The 27,595-nt window shown below is 41.3% G+C and overlaps 2 protein-coding genes across 5 annotated transcripts in view; both read right to left on the reverse strand.

The window, feature by feature from the left end:
* The window catches only part of KCNK5 (potassium two pore domain channel subfamily K member 5), a 129,975-nt gene extending 114,413 nt beyond the window's left edge, over positions 1–15,562 (reverse strand). For 3 of the 4 annotated variants that reach the window (XM_065058152.1, XM_065058153.1, XM_065058151.1), the window contains exon 1: positions 15,445–15,558. The gene's annotated coding sequence lies outside the window, so the exon portion shown is untranslated. Of the gene's footprint in view, positions 1–15,444 lie in introns of all 4 variants that reach the window. The other variant, XM_065058154.1, reaches the window with a different exon arrangement.
* On the reverse strand, positions 590–27,104 carry LOC102089057 (potassium channel subfamily K member 17). The gene is made up of 5 exons (XM_065058158.1): positions 26,660–27,104; positions 15,445–15,559; positions 6,460–6,626; positions 5,716–5,884; positions 590–3,583 (listed from the first exon to the last, which is right to left on the reverse strand). Exons 1-5 carry the CDS (start codon positions 26,888–26,890, stop codon positions 3,288–3,290), a joined length of 978 nt encoding a protein of 325 aa, XP_064914230.1. The 5' UTR covers positions 26,891–27,104; the 3' UTR covers positions 590–3,287.
* Between the last annotated feature and the right edge of the window lie 491 nt (positions 27,105–27,595).

Genomic DNA, 27,595 nt, shown 5'->3' on the forward strand with positions numbered 1-27,595 from the left:
TGGCATACAGGATCTAGAGAGAGGCCTATTTTCTTGCTTTAAGGAATTGATTTCCTGGGAAACTGTATAAAGGTCAGAAGCATATTATGGTCTATGTTATTGTGAAAAAGCCTCTGGACACTATTACATAAATATTTACAACTACCATTACTAACCAAACCTGTTTCCAGCCCCTGCTTCTCCCAAGGAAGAAAACAGGATAATAGGGAAGAATTGACTTGAAGAATAATAGCAGTGAAAGTCTAACCCCAAAATCACTAATATAAACTGCACACTTATCTGAAAAGGAATAGATATTAGAAAAAAAAAAGAAAAAAAAAAAAAGAGCATCTGTAATTTTCCAATGCAGATTACAGAAGACTGCAAGTCAGCTGTGACAAGAATTATAACAGCACCATGCTTTTGTTTTCTTTATGTTACCCTTGAGCAGATAACCTTTCATATTTTGGTAGTGTAGACACATTGGTGATGATGTTTTTGTGATGTCGCAAAACTCCACTTTCTTCTCATCCCTCTGGGAACAAATTCATTCACGTCACTTAATCGCAGCACAGCTTGAGAAAGAACATAAAGACTAGAGGCACAGCAGTTTGTGAGGACATGGGGACAACAATATTTATTCTCTGTGTAAAAAGCTTGCTTGGAAACTGTCAAGAAAAAGGTATTTATAATTAACAACATGCTCATTTGGCATCAGAGAACCCAGGCAGAGATGGTATTCGACTCATTTCATATTTTTTTCAGGTGACCCAGAACACAAGCATGAAACACGCTGCTCAGGAGTTACATGTGGCTTGCAAGCCATTCAGATGTGTCTCCTACAAAGTATCCTGTGTCAGGACTGTGCTGGTTGTGAGCTGCTGGGTAACACAACAGCACAGCTGCAAAGGAAGTGAATAAGCAAGGATTGCTGGGGCAGATATTGAGTCACCTTGAGACCCAGACACATGCTTCAGTTTGTGGCTGAACCCTGACATACAGTGGAAACATTGAGATCTAAGAAGAATTAGCATTTTTTCCTTTTTTCAAGGCTACTCCTAGTGTACCTCTTCCTTTTAGGTCTCAGAAGTGTGATCAGCTGTCCTAAGCCACACAACTACACTTCAGTGGGACAAGAAGTGCCCAAACCTCTCAGGCACTTCTAAAAACCTCATCCGAAAACTACAAATTGCACAGGAATATGAACCAGATGTGATTAATACAATAGACATTCAAATTGAAAAGAATAAGGTCTTCTCAAGCTAAGCCTTCTCATCAAAGAGCAGAACTGGTAGAAATCCCCAGAGCCTGTGACATTCCAGGTTAAAGTTGAAATACACTTTGCACAGACATTCCCATGCTTCGACAGTAGAAACTGCTACTACCTTCTGGGCATCCAGATTTTATGGTGTAGTTAGATTTACTAAGTTTTGCACCTGAAAGAATGTGCAAAGGATGTGCATAAAAGCACATCATATTTTAAACTGTGGAATTGTGATTTATTTAGGTTTAAATAAATACACTTTGTTCTTACCTATAGGCCAGCCTATTATGAATGTCAGTAAAACGTACATTGCGTACCCATCAGTGAAAAATAAAGACAAAACATAGAAGAAATAGAAATGTTTGTGCTAAAGGCTGTTAAAGAAATTACCCAATGTTCAAAAAGTTGAAATGTATTTATTTTGCATCAGTGTCCCAACTACTACCTGAGATCCCTACTACCTCCCCCTTTCTTATCTCCGCTGCCCATTGAAACAGTATTTGAGAGAATATTTATTACAGTGGGGTCAGTAACAGGATGATGTCAAAAAGACTGACAAATTAAGTTTCATTCAGCAGATTCCTTTCCTGCATTATCTCCTGTAATCAGTTCGACCACATATCACACTGAGACTGGCCTAATCAGGAAACAGTTTTTCTACAGTACATGTTCTAGAACTTGTGATCCTGAAGATGGTAAACATTTCACTTCCTACATATCCGTGAATCCAGCTATGGATATTTTTAATTCCTGAGTCTCATACCCCAACAGACTGTTTTCAGTCTTTTCTCCACCATCCACATGGAACCTTGGTCCAATGCAGCAGCTGAAGGCTCACCCAAATGCTTCTTCCTGCTTTACTACTATGGCCAAGTTTTCGAAGTTAATGCTCTAGGATGCACCGAGCACAATAAGAATAAGAAAACAAGAAGATTAGACGTGGGCATATAAATGGTAGCAGGGGTTAGACTGTTGGGTCTTTATAAAAGGCATCACTTATCAGAAGATTTCTGAGAATATAAAGGATTATAAAACCTAAACAGTTCTGTTTCATGATTGATACAAAGGCCAAATAAGCAGGTTTGGCATTCCATGGATCAAAATGTAGTTGTGCTTATATAAAATATGTTAGCTAGAACAGATATGCTATTCTTCTATGATGTGAGAAGTTCATCAGAATAGCATTTCTTGATCACAGTTGAAGATACTATGGTCTGCTCCTAGATTAAAGTAGCCCTTGTCAACATTGACCATGGGATAAAATTAGAACTAATGGTACTTAAAACTGCCTCTAGTCTTCCTTTTTGGCTTCCAAGATGTGGCAAAATAAGAATCTATTTAAAAGAACTGTCACATTTAGCTGATGACATTTGGTCTACATAATACTTTACAAAGGACGAGCCTACATAAGTTCTGGAGTAAGGAAAAGCCTTGTCTCTTTTTAATAATAGTGGACCTCTGACATAGAAAATTATTTTAAAGACTTAAATTATTTATTTCTATTACATACCTCTACAAGCTCTGCCTCATTGACATCCACGATCAGATTGCAAAAGCACATTATCATCTTTGGCAAGCACAAGCATACAGGTGATGGGGCACGTTTGCAGTAACTGCCAGGTGGCTTTAAATAGTGCTTTTGACCAAGTCTTTATCAACAAGCAATTTGTTTTCTGCATTAAATGGCAATTGCTTTTCTAACTGTGGTATTTGCAAAATGCCATATGTACAACTAGACGCTACAAGAACTTGGCATGCAAAAAAAAGGACAAGAGCAAGTGTTGCATATGGATGTCAAAGTTTACCTCATATATTGAGGTGGAAGGGTAGGTAATACTTTCATAAATCTACTTTTGGCAAGGAGTCTCATTGGTGGTGCTGCAAATGCAACATGTCGTTGTTCAATTCAGAATAGAAGCATTTCAAGCTCAGTAAGCTTTCACCCCATGTGAATGTCAGGGCAGCTCCATCATCACATTTTTAAGTGGTGCATCTCTGGTGCACTAAAACCTAAGAGACATTAAGGGTGTGGGTTTTTTTTTCCCTAGAGTGCTTCTGTGGGAGCTGTGTAGGTGTGAGATTCATCTGGTCCTTTTGTTTTTGTGTCTTTGTCATTGCAGTTCTCCACATTGTGAAGTCCGGTCATACTATTTTTGTTGCTATCCATTAAGTCTTCTGCCATCTCTGTTGTCTTCTTGTTGCACTGACAGAAGTCACTGGAGCTCTCTAAAAAGTTGATGCAAAATTTGATAACCAGTGCTAACCAGGCCATCCCAAAGAGGATCCAGAGAGAGATTACATTCTTGTACCAGGCTGGATAGGTGCGGTCTGGGTTCATTCCTACAAAAAATTTCTAGATTGGATCAAGAGTGTCTCAAAGGAGACATTACATGTAAAGCAAAGACAGTGGAAATATGACTGAGTATTAATGACTTCTATATAAAATGTATGTCATCTACTTAGTATGTGAACATATGTTGTAAGCAAGTATGTTTCATGACATGTCAAGCAAATGCCTAAAACTCCCTAAGAATTGTAAAGATTACTCATAAGAAAGAAAAATAAATCCCAAATTACTTCCATGTCAAAGTGAAATTATTTAAATGCAGAGATTCCTTTCTCTACTTAGCACCACAATATTGTATTAGTATGTTACAGTATTCAGGCAGAGAGGTAAGTGGGTTTTATGTACCAGTGTGTGTATATATCTTTTAAGACAGATATAAGTGAGTAAGCAAGTCTCTAAGAGCAGGAGAGAAGGGGCCAGAGCAATCCCCAAACCTCTAAGAACAATGAAGCCTTGGAAAACAGATTGAAATTATGGTACCTCTGTGTGGTTGCTCGGCCAGGTACTTTGTGATCCCTTCAGAAAAAGTTATATTTTTGGTTGTGTTTCCACATTGTTCAGTGCAAAGAGGCTTCTACATGCTAAGTTAGTGTCAGTAGTAATATTATTATTAACACATGCAGAGGAAAGGAATTTGCTCAGCCTACAGGTACAGCCCTACAAAGTGCCTGGGCTGTACCTGTAAAGCAGGCTGCGGTACCCTTACAGACACAGGTAAGGCACAGGATACAAATTTCAGGGCCAGGAAGAGAAGCTACATGAATATTACCAAATAAAATAGGCTAGGGACCACTCTATGACTTCAAATCCAAGTGCCATAGCCTGGTTTGTATTTCCCCCAAAACAGAGCAGCTGTGTCCAAAGTGAACACTGGACATCACTCCTGGCATGTGATAACCCCCAGAATTTACCTGGTTCGGAACAGTGCCAGAGATCACGTTAGTGGGAAAACAGCATGCCCATCACAAAATAGTGACAGTCCTTTGAACTCGTGCCCTGGCCATGCTTATTTTTAAGTTGAGACATAAACCACGATAGCAGGATTATAAGGCCAAAATGGTTTGGACTCTACACACCATAGGTCACTGACGAATTCATTTAATCTCATACTGAACCTAGCATATCTATGGTGGTGAACCAGTTGCAAAGGTATCACATCGGTGAAGGTATGCCTGGAAGCAGGAGGTATACGAGAGAAGAACTTCAACATTAGTTATTAGGACCTGAGAGGAATAAAGCTGCTGCAGCACGGAGTTCAGCATCATCTATAAAATTAGTGTAAGAAAATGCTGAAGTGGCCAGCTGTTGTTAAGCTCCATCTGGGTATCCTTAACCCAAGCTAACTTGATTCCAGCTCATTTAAGTGTGCCTACACAAACTCTAGTCATAACTTAGTCATAACTTTGATGCATTATAGACAAGTCTTAAGGTAACTGCCACTAAGTTATCTAAGCATCAAACAAGCTGTATGAAGAAAATACAGAATCTGTAAGGTGCTTTAGCCTTTCTGCCTCCCAGGGATTCAAGGGCACATGTGTTTCTATAATCAAGTTGTTTTTAATGAGAAAGGCTTTATCAAAAAGGTGTGTCCTGTGTTTCAGCAAATGCATCAGGCACGGGTCCAAACCCATTTCCTCTGGCAAAGGGTCTTGGCAACCAAAACTAGGCTGTGCCCGGTGCCTGACAGTCTACACCTAAGTGACTTATGCTGCCTTTTAGAAAGCAGTTGTCTGGGGTTTTGACAGAGGAAATGGTCACTGACTGTTAATGGTGATGCAGAGCAGCATCTGGTTAAAATTAATCACTTGCTAACACTCAGATCAGAGTCTGCTGTGATTACAAAAAAATGTAGCACTGCAGTCTGGTGTTGTAGTCAATTCAAGGGACAGATCACCTGAGTTGCTAGAGGATTACTCATTGACTGGGAAACTATTTCTTCTTCCACAGGTGGCATTGCTATCTCAGAAATCATGTCTCCTCTAACCTGTCAAATGCCTACCACAACATATTTATCATCAATTCTGTGGATTCCTAGTGGTGTAAAATTGCCAAGTTGGGAGCTTCATAACCACATATTTGGCTTTGATGTCTAGTAGGTGAAAGCAATGAAACGTGAACTACTCACCAATTACATAATCTCCAAACCCTATAGTGCTGAGAGTGATGAAGGAATAGTAGAAGCCTTCTTCATAAGACCAGCCTTCTTTGTCAGAGAACAACAAGGGAGGTAGCAGGAGGAACAATAACAAGCCAGTTACCAGTGCACAGGTCTTAATCAGGAAGGAAACTTTTTTCTAGTAAAACAGAAAAAACAAACAAACAACACCATGACACTGTCACAAGAAGGGTGGCAGGGAAAATCCAGCTGTGTTTCTGGTTGAAGATGATGCTGGACTCCATTAAAACAAACCAAACACACAAACATTCACAACCTTCCACTAGAATAAATGGTGTCAGTCAACACAAACTGTGCATCACCTTCATGAGTCCTAAATTCATGCCAGTTTAAAGCCTATTCCACAAACATTCTCGTGTAACTTAGATGTGCAATGCTAACTATGACTGATAATAAACAGACCAGATATTCTAGGACTGTGCATGGCTCTAAGGCTCTGGCACTCACATCACTGTAGGGGAAGCCATTCATCATAGAAGTTCCCTCAGTTAATAAACAACCTTATCTGACACCTCATAAGGCTGTCATAAGCTAAATTTATTTGCTTCCAGTTATTCCTGAGTATTACTGCCTTTTTGGCCAAGTAGGTAGGCAGGCTGTCCTTGTTAGTCAGAGGATCCCAAATATATTGGACAATGCCCTTTCCGTCTTTCCTGAACTTGAGGGTGAGGCATATTTGTGCACATTGCTCACCTGCCAGCGAAACACCTCCTCTAGGCGATGGGCACAATGCTGAACCCCGAACAGCATCAGCTGCCCAATTTCATTCATGAGGATAAGGTTCAAAGGGATCCCAAAGAGTGCAAACAAGATGCAGAAGATTCGACCAGGCACAGTGCTTGGGCTCAGGTTCCCATAGCCTAGGCAGAGAAGGAATTAAGTGTTAAGTCTGAAATATTCTCTGCTTGCCCTTCTCCCCTGGAGGGGTGAAGCTCCATCTTCTACAAAAGTTAGATGACAAGGTAACTGCTCCGAAAGGACCTTTTTTACAAGAAACTGTAAGTTAGATCCATTGTTTGTCATATCCTGTTGTAGGCTGGAAAATAGCATTTCTTTCCCTGACAATTTTGTTTAGTTCCTTTTCCATTTACCAGTGAATTTCCTCCCCACTACTCACTGTCCTGGCTGGGGATCTAACACAAATGCAAAACTTCCATTCAGTTCAGTTTTTGAAAGCATTGTTGGCATTGGGTATGCTGGTAAATGATCCTGCATGGATGTCAGATGGTCTCTGAATCATAACAAGTGTTTTAATTATACCAACAACCTTTTTCTATCTTTGTCCCATAGGACTAATGAACTTAACACTGAGTCCTTGCTTATGCTCCTCTTTCATGCCACAAGTACCAAGTACACTTTATGCTTGAATTGTCAAAATATTTGTCTAGAGTCAATAAAGCACAATAAATTATATCTGACCTGAGTAAAATACTCCAGTTTAGACCTAAAAAATTGAAGACGAGAAAGATGTCAAGCACTTTTTTTCTTATTGTATGAATTGGTCTAATAAAAGGTACTGCCCTTCAAGCACTGCCTTGCTTATATCTTTAGACCATCACTGCTTCAACATCACTGCTGCAATATTTGCCTTTATTCCCCACATTTTCTCTTAAAAATGTCCTGTAAATTTGCAGACTCACACTTCTGTAATTTCAAGGGGTTTCTGCCACAGGAAGGTCAGACTTAACTTTATTTCACAGGATGCTTTTTAAGACAGGAGAAAAAAATAGCACATGACTATGATTTCAACTGTGATTGAACCACACTTAGCCTATGGCCTTGACTACATTTCAAAAATCAACTGCACTCACTAGATTTATGTATGTCCATATATAAGATTGATGTAACCTGGCAAAGCTTATCTTTTCACCACAAATAATGCTATCATTATATGCATATATGCTATCATTATACGCAAGTAACGCATCATTCTATGATGATTTTATCCCCTCCCAGCAACGCCCAGTTGTCACAGTGCAAGCCCAGAGGAGCTTCCACCACTAACATCTTGCTACCTTGCTTGCCAGTGGTGTAGCCCCAGGGCAAACAAGCAGCCCCCAGGAAAGAGAGGTCAAGGGCTGGGCTCTGTCCACGAAATGAGTGCAAGCATCCATGGTTGACTAGATGGACCCCCACTCCTTCACCAACCTCTGTCCCACAACAGATGCAGTAAACCACTAAACAACAAACGCAGAAAGTTATGCGCCTATGAACTTGGGATATGTATACATTCTGTGCTAGTTTTTAGCTGCCAAAAATATCTCTTGCTATGGACAGCTCTGTAAACAGTTAATTGTGCACATGAACCAGCAAACTACCCCCAGAAGCAGGTCTGGCAGCAAACTGTTTCACAATATGTATACAGACTGTCCTTTCATTCTCATTGCTACCCCCACAAATTCAAAATTTTTACTATCTGGAGGATTTTCCTTCTAATAATTTTAGCCTTGAATGACTTGTGAGCCCTTAAGTGTAATGTATGTGGCAACACACAGCATACCTCCAAAGCAATATCCCAGCAGCCTGTCCCTGGGAAGGGGCTGAGCATCCCCTGGAGAGAACGGGATGCTGTTCAAAACAACTAAGTTGTTTTGAAATACACTCAAAGGAGCTAAATTGAGACTGTACAGCAGTCTTAATTCCAGTGCCATATTCTTCACTTATGAGGAGCTCCATGATGTTTACACACTTTTCCTCCCCTGTCACATGTATGTGCAGACTTCTGCCAGCTTTCACCATTTCTAGACTAACAGATGTGATAAATAAGAAACATGCAGGCAAGTACATCTGGTAGATGATCCCATATAAGTGAACTTAAAGGATATGTGCCTAGTGTGATCCGGTTCACACTGTGCCACATTTCAGTGCATTGGTTCCAGTTTTTGTCTTTTATAGAATAAGAGTGTTTTGTGGGCTGGTCTGAACCCAAGACAGAGCTGGGGGACATTTAGTGTAAGACTGGAGTCTGAACATGAATCACATACATTTATGGCCAGCTATTCCCAAGATGTATTTTTCCCCACCCCCTCCTCCTTCTTCTTTCCCATATATATATATATAAGTTTAAAAATACTGCAATGGCTCAGGCAGTTCTTTTTTACCACAGATTTCCAGGTTATCCAGTCTCTGGAGAAAGCCATCAGATAACAGAGGAAGAAAGGTCCATGATCTCAGGTCACTGTGTGAAGCACAGCAGCCTTCAGGATTTTGGGGACCTCACTAAGTGCTGACACAAGAGCATCTAAGCTTAAGCTTCACATCACATTGAATTTAGAGCAACAAATTCAATGATGTAAGAAAGCCTAATGTGTACAGTAAGCCCAGAACAGCAAATGCCAGTTCTACTTTGCATATGATTTATCTGGCTCCCTTTTCTCATGGGCTCAGCAGCTCAAGACTATTTCCTGAAGACTTGGTGAGCAGTTGCTGTAAATATGCCAAAAAGCCATGTCCCACTAGCTTTTTATACAGGATACAAAGTTCGATCAAACAGCACAGGATCCTTTAGATTATGCAAAAAGGCTAACAATTTGTGTCTGGCTGATTACACACCCATGCCTTTGGACTAGGAAAAAAATGCCAATCCAGTTGCATATAAGCCTCAATTGTTATAAAACTCAAGCAGGAATGAGTAAATGGGACTTACATCTCCAGTAAATGGAATGAAGGTAATCAGTGTATTACACCATTGTGGGGTATACATTAGAAGAACTGAACAAAGTTCAAAGACTAAACCAAACTACACTGGCAGCTGTGTCACATCCCTCAGTAAGCCTGCTACTGGGATGACACCTGGTATACCTGCACCAAGAGACACCAAGGGGCAGTCACCAAAAACTACGTAGAGGTCAAAGTGTGTTTGCAGTGAATCAGTTGGATTAAATCCCTGTATAGCTTCTCTCATTTTGAAATGAAGTTCAATGTAACTTCATTTTCCTTATAAGAGGCAAAATAAGAGTGGTTTTATTTCTAAATGTTCCTCCCCACATGCTTTAACTCACATGCTTCTGTTACACGTACTTAGTAAATTCAGGTTTGTTTTCCTGCTTGCCCTTTACATTCCTGTACAGAAGGGATTTGAAGGCCCTGCAGGCTTGCTAAGAGGAGGAGACTGATGAGTGATTAACGGATTATAGTAAACGATCTCTTCATTCATGAGCCAGTATTCTACTTGCAGTGCCCTGGTTCAGCTGAGGTAACTGTGACTTCCTGCAACCCACAATGAGAGGTTTGTTTAGCTCCTGTTCTTACTGCCTGGACATGAAAAAGTATTTTAAGCAAAAACTGCTTAGAATTAAAAGAAAAAAAAAAAAAGTGTCTTTCATAGGCTGAAAAAAATCTGCAAATTCAGCAAATAATTTCAGCTATGAGGGGAAAAAAAACCCAACAAACATAATTAAAAAATCCCCCCCCCGCCCCTGCAAAGGCTCTCTTCCGGTAACTGGTAACTTTGTCAGGAGTGTGAGCAATCAAACACATTTTGGGAGAGATTTGGTTTAATTCTTTCTCTTACCCGAGTTGCTACAAGCCATCACTTCCCACAGGAGTGACCTAATCCCCAGTTTAGAGAATGTTCTTGTTGATAGTGTTTTGTTTTTAACACCCAGGCACTCAGCAAAACCTGGGAGCCGGTTGGCTCACCTAACACATGAGTGCCCACTGGGCAGTTCAACAAGGGGTTCCAGTGCTAGAATTACTTTATTTTGCATTACACATTTAAATACTTGGAGAAAGTTGCTCCACTTGGCAGTTGGGGTCATCTCCAGTGACCCACAATCCTGTTCTCCCAGGCACAGGAGGAAACTGCACACTGCCCTCCTGCATCCCCAGGGATTGCATGAACCACTGAGCTGCTCCCACTACCAGCTCCTCCTCTAACACTTTTCAGAACATCTAAACTTTCTTTCACTTGTGCTCCTTACAAGTAGCCTAAATGTTTTAATCTGGGCTAAACATAAGATTCTGCTCATGATTAATTCAAATGCTGCATTGAGAAAAAAAAACAACCCTACAGTTTAGATGGAAAAATTATCTTCTTACGAATCAGCAAAGTGGAAAAAAAAATAAACCAAAACACAAACAAATTGATTAGTCACACAGCCTTTAAGATATGTTTGTGGGGTTTTTGAAAGAGTGGACATGGGTCCAGCTTAGCTAGAACATGTCCCTGATAAAGCCCCCAGTAACCTGGTCTGACCTCATAGCTGACTGCTTAAGCAGAAGCTTGCATGAGACCTTCTGAGGTCCCAGAAAACCTGAGTCATCCCATGATACTTAACAAGCATTAGGATTTTCAAAAATCATTTGGTAGCACCTACATTAAACTGAACATCAGCAAGTCTGGAGTTTCTGTCCTCCCTTCCTCCCTCCCACTTTTGAATGTCTCCATGACGCCAAAGAAATGAACACGGTTGACTTCAAGCTTCTTGTGAAATTTCGTATTACATCCAGCAACTTTGTTCTAAGTGCAGGAACATTTATCAGCTGAACACTGTGCTCAAGACATCTGCTATGGGATGTCACAGCCATTTCCAATTCACCTGTCAATGAAGCATGACTTTGCCAAGACCTCCCAATTGTGGTAGAGACAGAAACAGGACTTTGAAGCCCCAGTATTTGCACTGGCATCTCAGCTTTACGAACAGAACAAACTAAATATTTTGATTTTAAAGACTAGTAGTGAATGAATCTCAGGGAAGTCTTATATGGGGAAGCTCACTGGGACTCTGGCAAGTTGAACCAGGGTGTATATGGGAGATGCCCAGCACTGTTCATTTTAAGTGGTGCTATGATGAAGTAGAGATGAATAACTAATGCTAGTGGCTGAAAAACTTGTTTGAACAATGATTTACAGCTTTAGTCCTATGAAATTCCAGACAACATCCAAGTTCAGTTGCACACTCACTCCTTCGGTGAGTAAAAGACCAGAAAAGTACTTGACATGAGTACTGCAGTCTTCCTCCATTTGTTACACATGTACTCTGTATCCGCTGGAAGCTGTGTAGTGTGCTTAGTCTCAACAGGACAAAACAACATGCAGTCAGGAAAGCAAACAATTTGCCAGTGCTCAGGAGACAGTTCAGATAATGTTGCTGTAAGTGCCACCCCCAGTTCACCAGTGACCTCCCACAGACCATCATGCCATGCCCCACTTTGCCAAGCTCTTACTTTCTTCACTGTGAGATGGTTTACTTGCTTTTACTACTCTGTGTTTTTAAAAGGGCCTTTGAAAGTCATACAAATGAGTACTTAGCTTTGCCACCAGAAAATGGAAAGGTAGCACTACTTAATGGCATCCACCCATTCAAGATAAAAGGGGACGTTCAGGCTAGAGAGAACAATACTCTTCCTTCTACTCTTACACTAGCCCTTACAACCCTGGTCTCATCACAAATCCTTTCCCTAGCACCTTCTTTGAAATTACACCACCCTGTGGTAGTTTGACTTTAGGAACTTTCATCTTGTGCCCCAACTCTGAACTTGGTTTGACCTCTGCCCTGCTAGTCCAAACTAACTAGGAGGAGAGTAAACATTGAAAGGAGAGACTTTATGTTGACAAGGGATAAAGATGTCTGAGATAAAACCAGCTCCAACTTAGTTTCTCTTTCTTTAATCATGTTTAGTACTAAAACTCTAAAGGAACTCTGAAGATGATTGATTCTTCAAGACATTGAAGAGAGAGGGTTCCTATGGAAACATCTTCAGAAAATCAGATAGCATACAAGATCTAGGATGATATGACATGTAAAAGACAGCAATGAAGAAAGCACAGAAGCATAACAGTGGAGAGAAGGTATCAACAGAAGGCCAGGGCTGCCCATCCCACATAATCGGGAGTTATAAATGCAGTTCATTAAAATTATGAGATTGGCCAAAAACTACATAGGCTTTGAGGCACTTCTTTAAAGAAGATATTTTAGCTCACTCACATCTGTTTTTTAAACCTTTGGCATTAGGGTACCAAGCGCATCCAAGCCTGCAAGTTACAACATGGCTTTTTAAGCAAAATTTGCATACTGCTTTTAATCACTAGTTGAGATAGATGAAGCTCATTTAAATGCAAGATAGGCACAGCACAGAAGATACTGCAACAGGAGACATTGAGATTCAAGCTGTGTCAGTGAGGGAAAAAAATAATAATACCCTTCAGTTGGTGTTAAATGACAAATAAGCTGATGCCCTTCTCTGTATCCCAGTGAGAGTGAGCTCTAGTGGTGACCTGAGAAACACACTAGGCTTTATGAGACGGTAGTCACCTGCACCTAAAGTAAAAACAGAAGCTGACAGAGTAGAAAGAGCATCTCATAATGGAAAGTGATTACGGATTTGATGGGTAGACTGTTTGGTAGCTAAGAAATTGGCTGGATGGTCACACCTATGGAGTAGCGGCCAATGGCACAAGATCTGGATGGACACTAGTAACAAGTGATGTCCCTCAGAGGTCCGTACTGAGACCAGTACTGTTTAATATCTTCATCAACGACATATAGTGGGATCGAGTGCACCCTCAGCAAATTTGTGGATGACACCAAGCTGAGTGGTGCAGTTGACAAGCCTGAGGGATGGAATACCATCCAGAGGAATCTGAACAAGCTTGAGAAGCAGGCCCATGTGTACCTCCTGAGGTTCAACAAGGCCAAGTGCAAGGTTCTGCAGCTGGGTCAGGGCAACCCCCAATATCAATACGCGCTGAAGGATAACGGGATTGAGAGCATCCCTGCTGAGAAGGACTTGGGGCTACTGGTGGATGAGAGATTTGACATGAGCTGGCAATGTGCACTTGCAGCCCAGAAGGCCAATTGTATCTTGAGCTGCATCAGAATGAACATGGCCAGCAGGCTGAGGGAGGTGATTCTGCCTCTCTGCTCTGCTGAGACCCCACCTGGAGTCCTGCATCCAGCTCTGGAGCCCTCAGCACAGGAAAGACATGGACCTGTTGGAGAGGGGCCAGAGGAGGCCACCAAGATGATCAGAGGGCTAGAGCACCCCTCCTATGAGGACAAGCTGAGAGACTATGGGTTTTTCAGCCTAGATAGAGAAGGCTCTAGGAAGACCTTGTTGCAGCCTTTCAGTACTTAAAAGGAGCCTATAAAAAGGACAGGGACAGACTTTTTACAAGGGCATGTTATGATAGGGCAAGTGGTAATAGTTTTAAACTAAAAGAGGGGAGATTCAGGCTAGACACAAGGAAGAAATTTTTTACAATGAGGGTGCTGAAACACTGCCACAGGTTGCCCAGAGAGGTGGTAGATGCCCCATCCCTGCAGACATTCAAGGCCAGGCTGGACGGGGCTCTGAGCAACCTGATCTAGCTGAAGATGTTCCTGCTCATTGCAGGAGGGTTAGACTAGATGACTTTTGAAGGTCCATTCCAACCCAAGCTGTTCTATGTTTCTACGACTCCTACCCAGTGTGGTTAACTTAAAATGGTTGCGGTAAAGCAGAGTCACTCTGACAGCTCAGAAACTAATCAGGATTAACTACAGAGGCAAGCAAAGCAGCTCTGAGCAGATGCTGCTTTGTGCCAAAGGCTGGAGGAAGCTGCCCAGGCTCTGTGCTGGAAACACACAGCCTGTGTAGCCCTGTCTAATGAGCCTCCACTGCCATCATCTGGTACAACACTGTACCTGTTAGTACAACACACCAAACAATCCCCAACCAGAACACACATGCAAAAGAAAAAGGCAGAAAGATGTACTGAATCACAGGAAGGTTTGGGGTTTTTGCCCCCAATCATGCAAAAATATAATCATTCTGAGTTCTTGTTTGGGGGCTTAACGTTCTGAAGTTAATGTATCTGCAATAACTATCAGAGAAATCAAAAGAATATTCTACCTGGGTGCACAAAGAAAATTTGCTGTACTTGAAATTCAAGAGAGCTGACAGATTCAACACAAATCAGGAAACCTGTGAGGGTTTTTTTTTATTAAACCACCATCTCTCCATATACTGTCCACCCATGTTTTTTATACTAGGTCCCACAGTAAGAAAAAGAGCTCAGGGGAAGTTATTAATTGTTTTGGGGTCTGGGGAGATGCCCTGACAATAATTAATAGAACCTAACTTAAGTAACACTGTACCTAAATACATTTTATTGTTTTCATTCCTTCCCCCCCCCATTTTCATCATTCCTTCATTGCTTTGCATTACTCATTTGCTGAAACCTGACTCAACCAAATTGTTTCATTTATCAAATTACCCAACTTTCACCTAAACAAGCAGGTCCTTATCCAATACAGGTAATAATAAAAAGCAATAATTTATAAATACAGCCTCCATAAAAGTCAACAGCCAACATTACAAGTTTCTCAAAGTCCTTACCTCTTCTTGTTAAAGAAAAAGCTTATTTCAATGCACAATTCACTTCAGATCCCTTAGAGAGCACTGGGCTTGGGAAAGTACAGGCAGTGCAGTGCCATGAAATGATAGGTGTTCAGGCCCCAAGAGCTGCATAGTTTAGTAGGGTTATATACTGAGCTAATTATCCCTGTATCTATTAGTTAGAGATTATTATTGTGCTGGTACTTTCTAGGGCTAGGTTCATGGGTGCTCACTTATTGCATGAAATAGACAAGGTACATGAAGCCCCACAGGGCTGGAGCAGCATCTGATAGTTCAGGTCCTCATCCCTGTTCTTTTCCCACCTAAAAGGCAGCCCTGCAAACAGGGAACTCTTACCAATGGTTGTTATTGCAGAGATGGAGAAGAAGAAAGACCCACGGAAGTCCCACCTGCCCAGGCTAGTGGTGTTTCCCTGGAGGGTTATGCCACTCTTGTAGGCTTGGACGACACCCTGCAAAGAGAAAATAATGTGAGATCCCACAAACCCCTTTATGGCAAGTTCATGTGACTTGACTGGCATTTCCAGTGTCAGCTGGTAAAGTTGCAAACTATTAATACAACTACTTCTGACTCTTTTGTTTCCTTTTAATAGGGAATACCCTGTGCATTAGAGACCAAAGAGCTGAGAGATAAGCTAAAAAACCTCAGCCTATTGGTCCTAATAAAAGAATATATATAGAAAAAAAGAAATACACACATTGTAGATCATACAGGTAAATGTGGAAGAGATTGGAGGGCAAGAACCATCTAGACAAAGCCTAGCCAGAGAGTTATTAAGACTGCCTTATGACATTTTTTTTTCCCCCCTATTGAAAAGTGTTTCCAAATGGTATACTCTAATGGCAGAAGTCTCAGAGCAGCAAATATACATGCACACATAAATTATACAGGGCCCTTGCTTATACTGGGGAGAAATGTATATAGTGTGATATAGGAGATGAAAACTATGCAGGGTGGCCAGTCTACTAGCATTGAGCAATATTTTCCCACATCAGGACTATAAATATATGATCAGATTAGCATAATGCCCAATGCTGTTCAATGCACCAGGCATTCAGAAGTCACTATGCTGAAGTGTGCAGAATTATGCCAAATTAAGATACCAGATATCTTAAGTGTCCATATCTGACTGTACCTTCTCATGTCAATAAAGTTAACAACATTGCACTGAGTTCTGTCCAAAGCAACATTAATCACAGCATGTACACTAAACATTTCACACCCACTGACCAAGAATCCCTGAATGCGAAGTATAACCAAAAATATATAAAATTCATCACCTGAGAAAGACATATGGATATCCAAAAATACTATCACTATCCTAGCAGTAAGGCTGCTGACAAAGCTGTCACCATTCATGATAAAAGGAATCTCTCAGGTTAGATTTGCATCAGCTGTAGGTTTTACAAAGAAGTTGTAGCTTATACAAGCATCAAGTAAACCAACACTTCAAGCCTGCAACGCAAGGAAGCTTTGTCCCATTTTACTGATGTAAAATGCTTTAAGTGATTTATATAGTACTATAAAGGGCTGCAAATTAAAAGCTATTTCCAGAGACTCAAGCAGCAGCTTAACTACAAGGACCATTATATGTTTTCTCCTGTGATACCAGGTCTCACACTAAGAGCAAGGAGCAGCTCAGAGATCACCACATTTTTCCAAGTAAGAAACACGGTTTGATAGTTGCATTCTCAGAAATATCTTCATTTACTCATAACTTAAGGCAATTTAAACCACTCAGGGTCACATTATAATCTACTAAAGTCTGACAACATGCTCTTCTCTGCATAAGACAGAGCAGAGAGCTCTTGCTCTGAAAAGGGCTGAGGACCAGATGCTATATTACATTACTCTTCCTTCTGCAAATTGTTGCTACGACTTGAGTGAGGCATCTCACAGAAAGAATTACTATTCAGCATAAGTGACATGGAAGAATTAAGGCCAACCCTTCTCCCCAACCTGAAAAACCCCAAACAACACAACACTAAAAAACAAAACATCCAACACAACAGAGAAAAGGCTGTATTAGGAAGCATCCAGAAGGATTTGTTTTGAATAGTTTGTGTGTAATTTCCCCCTACCCACCCTGCTCCTTCCAGGACTGCATTGGGGTTTGTCAGGTTGTATGCGATGCAGGTTCTGACCTTTCTCTGTTCTTGATCTCTAACAATACTTGACCTCAGGTTTAAGAAGTTTAAGAAGTTGTGCAGGTAATGGCCTAATCAGGAATCACAGTCCCCACGACCATAAAATAACTCCCAAACTAAACCACATAGCAGGGGGAGACACTGGCAATTTATACAGATGGCCTGTATTTTTCCCCCACTTCAGAAACTAGTGGTTAGATTTGAAAACAAAAAGCTTCTTGTTCTCTCCCACCTTCCTTCTGTAGACTGTGATCTCTGCGGTTCTAAGTAGTTAGTCTTGAACACATACATACCTTCTGGAATGGCAACAGTACAGCTCTCAGATGAATTCATTATCAACTTGATCAGACAGACTCAAAAACCTACACATGCAGCACATGTGTTGTCCGTTCTCCTGCCTGATGTCCTGCTGATGTAAGCTCAACAGTTGTCAACATTACACACAGCATCAAGTTTCTAAGTCCACTTAAGAACCAGAGAGGCTTTTAAGAAATCACGGCTGAATCAGCTCAAAGAAATGATAATTTCTTCATGCAGAAAGGGGAAGCATGCAGCCCGCACAAGACCTCACATGAGAAGCAAGCAGCAATAATCAGGTCAGTAGATGTCTAATTTCACACCATTGCACCACTTCTGCATGGTTTAGAACCAAGAGAACGAGCAGCTGTGAGCAGTGCTCTGCAGTGATTTACACCAGTGCAGCATCTCAGAGTCATCATCTTAACTTTCCCTGAGGTGCTGCTACTGCCAGGAAATACAGTGTTTGTCTTCCAAGCCTGCAGATAGGCTGAAGTATTTGCATCAAACAGCATGATGATCCCACATTTATCTCAACTAAGAGAAAAGTACCATGCAACTATTACTCATTGGCAAAGAGCAAGCACTGAGCTCCCAGCATGGCAGCTGTTTTCTGCTTCTGGAATTGAGGCACTTCACACGTTTGTAGTAGGCCTTCAAGAGCCTCAGGAGTAAGCCTCTGGCTAAGCATTGTCTTGTTAAATCTTGTTATCAAACATCCAGACAGCATCATTAACCATTAGGCCCACTGTGCCTGTCACAGTCCAATATGGGGATCATCAAATACTCACGCAAATCAAAGCCACTTCAATAAGCACATGCTCCCAGGAGTAATATCAAGTCCATTACGTTAGGAAGAAAGAGATACTGATGCCATCCTTAAATAGGAGGATTCATAGAGGGTAGAGATAAGTATACTGGCTTCTTTTTTAGGTATAAAACATTGTGTTATAATATCTAGAATCAGCCTTTGACACAGTAACAATGATGACAGAAAATTAAAGACTGATTATTCTGAGAACAGTAGAACTAATGGAGCTTTTCCTCCTACAGATGCACCCACAGAGGAGGATTCATGAAAGAGACATCCATAGATCACTATTAATACACAGAAATAACTTCTGGCACAAGAAGTCATTGGATAGGCATCAGCGTATACTTGCCCTAATTTAGTATGTTCTTCTAGACTTCTGCTTTTCACTAGTGCTTTTTTTTGTATAAAAAGAAGTGGTTTATTGGTTTTGTTATAACACAGGAAAAAAGACAGCTAATAAACACTCCAACAGAACAGCTGAATTCTCCATGCTTTTCCCACTGAAGGGGCACCAATGTCTCTGCTGCTGATTTGAAAAAACAAAACAAAAACCCACCAACAAAACACAACACACTGAAGTATATTTTGGCCTGTGGGTATCATCTGCTTGGTTCACTGAGCCTGCCTTTCTGAGAATCAGAGACATTTTTTCATTTTGCTTTCCACCGGTTTGAGGTGAAATTTGAGCGGTATTCCTTCTTCTCTTAACTAGACTAGCAATTTATACAGCATCTGCTCCAAAACGTGATGCATGAAAAGTAGAAGTAGCATCTCAAATCCAGTGTTTAAAAGCAGGTATATGCCTGATCTAAGATGCCAGTCAGTATCACCAACTGCTCAAACCCAAGGGATATTGAAATTGCAGAGCCTGGGCTTCATATTTTGGGGAACTTGAAAGGTCATGTGTGCAACTCAGAGAGGAACAGGAAGGAAACAGGTTGGTGGTTAAAATTATCAAAAAGAAACAGAACTCAGTTCTGCTTTGGCTTCTACTGACAGACAAGCTACACAACACTAAAAAACCAGAAGTTTCACTTCTCTGCACTTACTTCTCCCCACCAAAAATGAAAACAATTTACATTTCACAGAGACTACTACTACATCTGTACCTGACAACACTTACATAATTTTAAACTGCAGATAAGAGTTTCTATGGAAACTATAGTAACTTCTATAAGACTTATAAAGTAGGATATTTCAAATTCTTAGGCATTCATAAGTCAACAAAACTTTATTTGCAGGCTGTCACATTGTTTCATCAAGTAGGCTGTTCTGTTTCTTGATAGCACCATGCAAAGCTACTTGTGTGGTCAACTATAACTGGTGATTGAAAAACCATCACAACTTCTATTCAAAGTAGTCTATTTAAATGTAGATGCCTGATCTGTTACCTTTCTGACAGAATATGCTTCCGAACATCCAGATTTTGGCTTCCAGAACTGTTTTGCTCAATCATGAGCTCTGAAGTTTCAGTTAGCAACATGATAAACTAATCCTTGCAAATGCACACTTGATATAATGATATCTCAGTACAAATCAAAGCCTAGTTTTGTGTGTCCCTCTGCAGCAAATTCCATCCTTTAATTCAGCTCACTGGTAACTCCATAAGGAAGCTGTTGATTTCTGCTGATTCCCTTTTCGTACATATCTCTGACTTATCAAACTTATTGTAAAGCAGCAATAGCTCTTCTTTCTTTCTCTTCTGCTATCAATTAGTATAACAATTGCTGGTTCTTCCTGCAGATGTGTTCAGACAACTTTGTCTCAGTTTCCTTATTGGAACTGAAACAACGAACCAACCTGACCACATGGCTTCAGCCTGCCTGCCTTTTAGCCCTTCACAGCTTTTGGGCTCTACTTCCACAAATGACTGGTAATGAACACCTCTATCCTGGAAAAGTTTCACCCATCTACACAGCTTTGCATCAACAAAATCAATATAGTTATAGTCATATTAGCAAAAATTAAAGCATATGACTGAACTACACTCTCAAAAGATCTCTTTTGTTGATAGTCTAGTTTAAAAAAAACAACCACAAACCCAAAGCATACAAAAACCCCACAAATGCATGCAGCTAAACATACACACACACACACACAAAAAAAGAGGAGTGAGGTTGCTGGTTCTACCAGGACACCCACTTAAGTGTGCAGAAGCTTAATACAGACTCAGCCTACAGAGAGTGTTCAGTTCCCTCTTGACGTTTGAGAGTTACATCTTTTTCTTCCCTACAAAATGTAGGTTTATTCTTTTCTACGTGCTGTGGAGTCACTCTGTCCTTACCAGTCTTACCCGTAAGACTTTTTTTCATCCACCATGTGTGCTGTGTTATCAGTTCTGGGCAACTTCCAGCTTTCTCAGCTTGTACACGCATCCTCTCTTCTAAACCCCCTTTAGCACATGGGGGCCGCTCCGCCGCCAGCTCATGGCTGCAGCACAGCTTCTCATCACCAACTGCTCCTTCATATCAATTAAAAATCTAGTCTTTCACCTCTGCACTGAGTCACAACTGCCTGTGACTAGGATACAGCTTTCAAAAAAAGGTATTTCAGCCTAGCAATAAGGAATGAATGCATGTGTATATGTAAAATGGGACACTACTTTCCTTGCAATCTCTAGTATCTTCAGAATATTTTCCTTCTCTTCCCTCCTATAATATTTACAACAACAACAACAAAACCCTTTATATAAATAATTAATCAGAACAATTATAACCTAACTGCCCCCACCACCCCAAAACCAGGAAGATATACAGTGAAAAGAGGGAAGTGAAGCCCTGAAAGATTATGACATTAACAATTATTTCCACAAGAATTCCTGACTTTCAAGCTCAAAATTTCTTATTTCTATAAAAAGAGACAAACCACTTTTTTTTTTTTTTTTCTGGAGCAAAGTATTATAGTAGTCACATGAATGACCCTTTTATTAACTACAGCTCCAGTCACTGCTGTTGCTCTGTGCTTCAGAACTATGGCATTTTGGCCAGAGTTCACAGTAACCTTGAGATATCTATCTAGGCAAAAGTAGTATTTCATAATTGTATTTGAAAGCAGTTCTCAAGTAAGGCAAAAAGTATGCAAATGGACTGGAGTCAACTAAACTTAATTCCCAAGTTTAGTTGAAGTTTACATGTTCATACATAAAAATATCCACTTCTCCAAGGAGTGTGTGTTTTCCTAAAAATTGTTTGCCTCATTTCAGACACTTCCTCTCCTCACCCTTGTGATCTATCAATGAGGGAAATGATGTGTTCCCAAGGCATCAAACTATCATTTAGATTAATGAGAAACATCAGGTCACAAAGCTTTTGCCCTGGAAATTCTGTGTAATGTTAGTATATAAACATTCATTTAGGTCTCACAGAATACCAGCTGTAAATCAGAAGAAAACAGTTAACATTAACCTTGGTCTCAGATTTCAAGGACAAAGGTCAATTAACCTAAAAATAATTAATAGATTATGAACCACACCTTTCCCAGCCATTAGCTCTGATCCCCTGTCCTTGCCTGAAGTGGAAACTTACCTGAATTCTCAACAAAAGAAGAGCAGGCACAAGGTATATTATGAATTCAGTGGAATCCAGCTGTTTTCTTCATGTCACTTGAAAAACCTGAGGCCTGATCAAATAACTGCCCCTTTCACCCCCCAGCCATGTTTGCTAATATAATTGGTACCAGTTCCTCTAAGTGAAACTTATGGGCAAAAGCACTTCTACCTTGCAGTTGGGTCTGCACTTCAGTTTCTAGAATTCAGCTAGACTTACTCTTCAACAGAAAGGGAGCAAGATATTTAGTAAAGTACAGTAACGATGCAACCGATACTACCCTAAAACACTAGCGCTTTTAATAGAAATTAAGCTTTTATATCAAGGAAGAGTCAGTGGTCTGACTCATGAGACAAAATGTTGCTGAATCCAATCGCTTCCCAAACCCTAATGATACAAGTAACTTGAGAGCTGGGGTGGAACATACCTATGCCTACTGCCAAAGGTATACTCTAACAGGCTATTACAAGCACAGAATGCACATTCTGGGTGAGGTACCCATAGTGCTTCTTAATAGGTCCAGAGAACAAACTGGCTACAACTTCTTTTGATAAGAAGGAAATTGGAAAGAACAATTACAGGGAATCTACCCTATTTTACCCGTGACACACAAATGGATATTTAACTAAAGTAGGTTCTATACAGATGTCTATACTCCACAATACCAAGAGGCAGTCCTGTTTCTGAAAGTCTCTAATCACCAACAGGTGATATCTGATGCTCACACCTTAATACTCACTCATTGCTGCAACATCTGTGGGCAAGATGCTTTCAGTAAACCGTATTGGCAGGGTTGTATTTCCTGACAGCTGGCACAAATCTCCACCGGTTCAATGCCAGCAAAAGCCAAGGTATTGATGAGGATCTTTCAGTCACATGGGATCTCATTGCTCTTTTAAACATGAACTAAAACTCTTTGTGTAGCTCTAGCTGTTGACTATGTAGATAACAGTATCTAGATCCACCTGCAGCCTTCTAGTTTACAGCCTGCCTTTTAGACTCTGGTCCTTTTCACTATTCCTTAAATCTTGCTAGACATAAAAACCAAAATATATTTATTCTGTTTATCTCAGTTTTCATTTTCTGCTTCCCAGTTTATTTTATTAACTGGGTTTAAATAGCATTGTGCATTTACAATAATAGAAAGTGGATAGAACAATGTAGTAAATACAGAAAACAGCTGTATTAGGAAAATATATATAACAACAACAAAAAGCTTCCAGCAAAAAGGGAAGGGCAGCAGGAAAAGGATGTCATGGTAATAGCCTAACACAGAAAATGCACTGGTCCAAGCCCAGCCAGACAATCATCTGACTAAAGAGACACTGAAAAATAGAGCAGCTATAGCTACACTGATGCCTGTAACCACTGAAAATGAAGCAGGAAAAGGAGCGAGTTTGAAAGGCAGCTCAGATGGAGCAGAGCTTTATATACACTCACTCTAGGCAGTAAAACTGGAAGTTCATCATGCTGGGTAGCATGTCCAGGTGCTCCCCACTCCCAAAAATGTCAGAGCAGGTCTCAGCTATAAGAGATATGCCAGTGCAGGAAAGCAGTTGAGTCCAGCTACTGTTCTTCAGTGTACTGAGGGTGCCTTGCCCAAAACCTGCTTTATCACTGCACTTGTCTCCATCCAATGAGTCTTATCATTGAGAGCTTCCTTTGATGTGACCTCACAGCAAGTAGTTCTGGCATATGAAGACCACCACAATATTTATAATAAAAAGCCAGATATTATTCTTTGCGTGTTGCCTAATGGCCCTTGAGGAATGGTTTGCTCTTGATCTTTTTCCTCCTGAACATGTATTCATATCGTAGACTGTAAACAATGTCAGAAAAATAACCTAGGGTTAGACAGGTCAACAAAAACAGAGTACATCTTCCTTGAATAGTTGTTAATAGATGCACAGTAGAGGGACATGTGGCCAGAGTCCCTCTGTTGTCCCCTATGCTGCCTTTGTACTAAGCACAAGTAACAAAAGCCAAGAAAAATACAAATCTGTCTTCTCCATATACATACACACAAGTATGTATGTATAAACACATGAGCATGCATTTTTTGTTTGCTCATACATAAAGCATTCCCACATACTACCCTCAGCTATTTAGGAAACATGCAACTGTTCAGCATCCTGCAAGGGAAGAGCTGGCCAGTCCCTCCAGGAAAACACAAACCAAACAAAAAACCCAATCAAATAAACCAAAAAAAACCAACAACAAAACAAAAAAGCAGGGGCTCTCTATTGCTCTTCATCTGCACAAAGGCTAAAACATCGGATTTCCGCTCCCAGTTGATAACTAGGAACTAAGTAACAAACAGGTTGTAAAACGATGTTTATACGTTGCTTAGCAAACTGGGATTTTATTCCATATTGGCTCCTATACAAAATAAACAGTTTAGAATTATCTACGATGAAAGAGCTGTAAGAAAGCAATGAGGAATTGCCAGTAATGTCAACACAATTGAAATTCACACACTGCTTTGTTTTCACAAACACTTTTATAGGTCTTCCATAATGAGCAAATAATCAGCTGTGTATCTAAAATACAAGTTTGTTATCTGAAGAGGGCTAGTGATGACACTGCCTGATAAACTGTGTGCAATTTACTGCCAATAACCATTTACTGCACAAAAGAACCATCTCATCTTTTGAGCACACTTACAGTATCCAAGCAATTGGCCCACAGGGAGTTAAAAAAGAGCATAGGAAAGTAGTAATCATGTGGATTATCCGTTTAAGATTGATTTATCACCCTGAAAGTTAAAAATAACACACAAAGCCATTCAAACTCAACCTATGGTTTGTCAAAGCATGAAGGCACTCCCAGACTCTCTGCAAAACAAAATTAAACTTATTTGTAACTTCCTCATCTAGGGCTTGCTTAGGTCACAACTAAGGACTCGCACAGCATATTATAACAGTGTCTGCTCTAAAGGAATTTGGGCAGCTGTCCTATTCCCTCAACTACTAGACAGTATCAAGAGTTAGTTGGGGTCAACCTACAGTGAAACAAACCGCCAAAATGACATTACAAAGATTTTTCTACCTGCTCAGTTGTTATTATTATCTTCTCTCCATTACTGTCATTCATCAAATGAAACCCGCCCAAGCCCAGGGCAAGAGCCATGCCTGCCACTCACTGGTCAATGGACCAGTGCTGAATGAAGCTCAGCTCAAACCTGCCCTTATGAAGTGCCAGACTGGTCTTCTCCAAGGTATTTCTCACTTCTTTCCGACTATTTATATTCCACATGTAGCACAGTACACAACATACTCTTCAAATGAGAGCAGATAGCACAGTAGCTTAGACAGGTCTGAATTCATATGGTACGTTCAACGTACTACCAACTGCCAGACAGAATTTACCATCTAGAAAGTCAAGGGATGGGAGCCTGACATAGGTTATCAGTGTAATTTTGTCTTCCAGAGCCTTATTGAAGCTCCTGATAAGATTATCTACTTGGTGGTATCTGTGTTTTTCATCCTGCTGAAAAAACAAACAAATAAACAAACAACACGCCCCCCCCCTCCCCAAACCAACAACAAACAAACCTCAAAAAAACCAAACCACAACAACAAACAGCCACCACACACACAAAACAGCCAACCAAACCAACACACCAAACCTGAAAACACTTTTCCAAGTCCCTTTTAGGTCCTTTGACCTTTGGGGGTTGCTGCTACAGTTTCAGTCACTAAACATTGCCTATACAAACAAAAAACAAATAAACATCCCACAAAAAACAGCCCCCTCCTGCCCACACACACACCCTCACCACAAGTTTTCTTTGTCTGGTAGCATCTTTTTAAGGCAGACCGACTAAACCAAGCCATGTGTGTTCAACCACACCTACTGACCTAGAATGATTTGGGTGAATATTCAAGTCTTTTCAATTTTGTAGGTTTTTCTCTTTCAGACAAGAGTTGAGAGAGAACCCATTTATCCACTTTGCTCATGTCTGTATCATCGAATGCATCCACTTGGACTTTGATAAGATTGCATTTGGTCCTGCTTTACATTTTACAACCATCCTGCAAATATCTTCAGAAACATTTTTAAGAGTATCTTAAGTTGCGTTACCAGGATTTTCTGTTTCCTTTTAAATAACAAGTAGAAAAATGCAAAAATTTGACACTAGTATAAACACCAATTGAACTTACCGAGACAAAACCTTTCCATTAGAATTTATCACTCATAAGATGCCGTAGGATATAAGTAATTCTTACTAAGTTCAACAACAAAGCAAACCCACCTGCATTAAACCCAGGTAATTATCACATAATGTGAAACTGCCACCACCTTCCTTCAGGACGCGCCGCTTAAAAACACGCGGACGCTCCAGCTTATGGGAGGACAGAGGAGAACAAGAAAAACTCTTTATCAGTAGAAGAAAACACGGCCGCAATACGCGGCGATAAGCTCAGCAAAGCCCAGTTTATCGGCAGCACAGAGTAACGAGTGGCGCGGCGCTACACGCTGCTGCTCCGAGGCAGCTGCCCACGGGGCAGAAAACTTTTTTTCCCACGCTGTGAGCAGCTTGTGCGCGACGTGTCCATAGATACGGACAGGAATAGATGTTTTTTTTTTTTTAAGAAGAAGAAGATTACTGGCAGGCAGAAAGCCAGGTTGTTGCTGTTACCAGCCTCCCATCCCCCTCGGGACTAAGACCGCGCCTGCCCCGGCAGCTGCCAGCCGGACGGGTGCTTCGCTCCGCCGCTGCCGGGCCGGCAGAGCCCCGGGCTCACCTTGATGAGCCGCTGCAGGTCGGGCCCCCCCAGGCAGGTGTGGTTGGCCAGTAGCTCCCAGTGCTGCTGGAGGAGCTGCTGGGCAGCTTGCACCTCGGCCGGCCGCTCCAGCGCCTGCAGCACGCCGGCGCCCATCCCCACATAGCCCACGTAGAGCACCAACAGCACCGGCACCCCCCAGCGCCGCCGACGCTGCTGTTGCCGCCGCCGCGCCGCCACTATCGGCCTCATTGCTGCTGCCACCCCCGGGGCTGAAGAAGCTGCTGGAGTGAGAGCGGGGCCGCCGGCGGGAGGAGGGCTGAGGAGGGCTGCACCGGGCAAGGAGTCTGGACAACCCTCAGCACCGCCCCCAGGCCTGCCCTCTGGTTTGCGCCTTCCCCCTGTCCGGAGCGCACAGGGAAGCCCAGAACTGGGCCAGGCAGCTGGTTTTGCCGCTTCTCCTGCAGCCCGCCCGCCCTGCTGCTCTCCTCTTCCGCTCCTGCACCGCTCTGCTTCCCACCTGTCTTCTCTGGAGCGCAAAACTGCCCTGGGGCTCCTTTCTCTGTGTCCCGTGTGTCTGCGCAAGGACGCGCACCAACTCATGTTCGTGGCTTGCAGGGATGCTACCCAACTCTTCCCAGCAAGCCGAATTACTTTTCTAACCAGCTAATGTAAGTTACAAATCACTATACCAGTAGCTGGTATAAATCTAACTTCCTCCTTTACTCGGTTGCTAAGCTAATTTAAAAGGCAGTAAACAGGTGTTTCTGATAACAACTCTGCACTATGAACAATTGTAAAGGTAACAAGTTTGTGAAACAAGTCTGTTTGATTAATTATTTTCTTGTACAGGACTGCATCAAATATTCCCTTCTGTTCTCTCATCAGTAAAAACCACACCTGTAATTTACCTATTTTGTTGCAGAATGTGAAATAAAGGCGAATAAACTCACTACA

The sequence above is a fragment of the Columba livia genome, chromosome 3 (assembly GCF_036013475.1).
Source record: "Columba livia isolate bColLiv1 breed racing homer chromosome 3, bColLiv1.pat.W.v2, whole genome shotgun sequence".
NCBI lineage: Eukaryota > Metazoa > Chordata > Aves > Columbiformes > Columbidae > Columba > Columba livia.

What these genes read in the sequence shown, in the direction of transcription:
- LOC102089057 (XM_065058158.1), bottom strand. Translation starts at nt 26,890, where the DNA reads ATGAGGCCGATAGTGGCGGCGCGGCGGCGGCAACAGCAGCGTCGGCGG. An exon ending in AGGAGGTGTTTCGCTGGCAG is followed by an intron (nt 5,885 to 6,459) that starts GTGAGCAATGTG and finishes CTGTTTTACTAG; the next exon opens with AAAAAAGTTTCCTTCCTGAT. An exon ending in GTTTGGAGATTATGTAATTG is followed by an intron (nt 3,584 to 5,715) that starts GTGAGTAGTTCA and finishes AATTTTTTGTAG; the next exon opens with GAATGAACCCAGACCGCACC.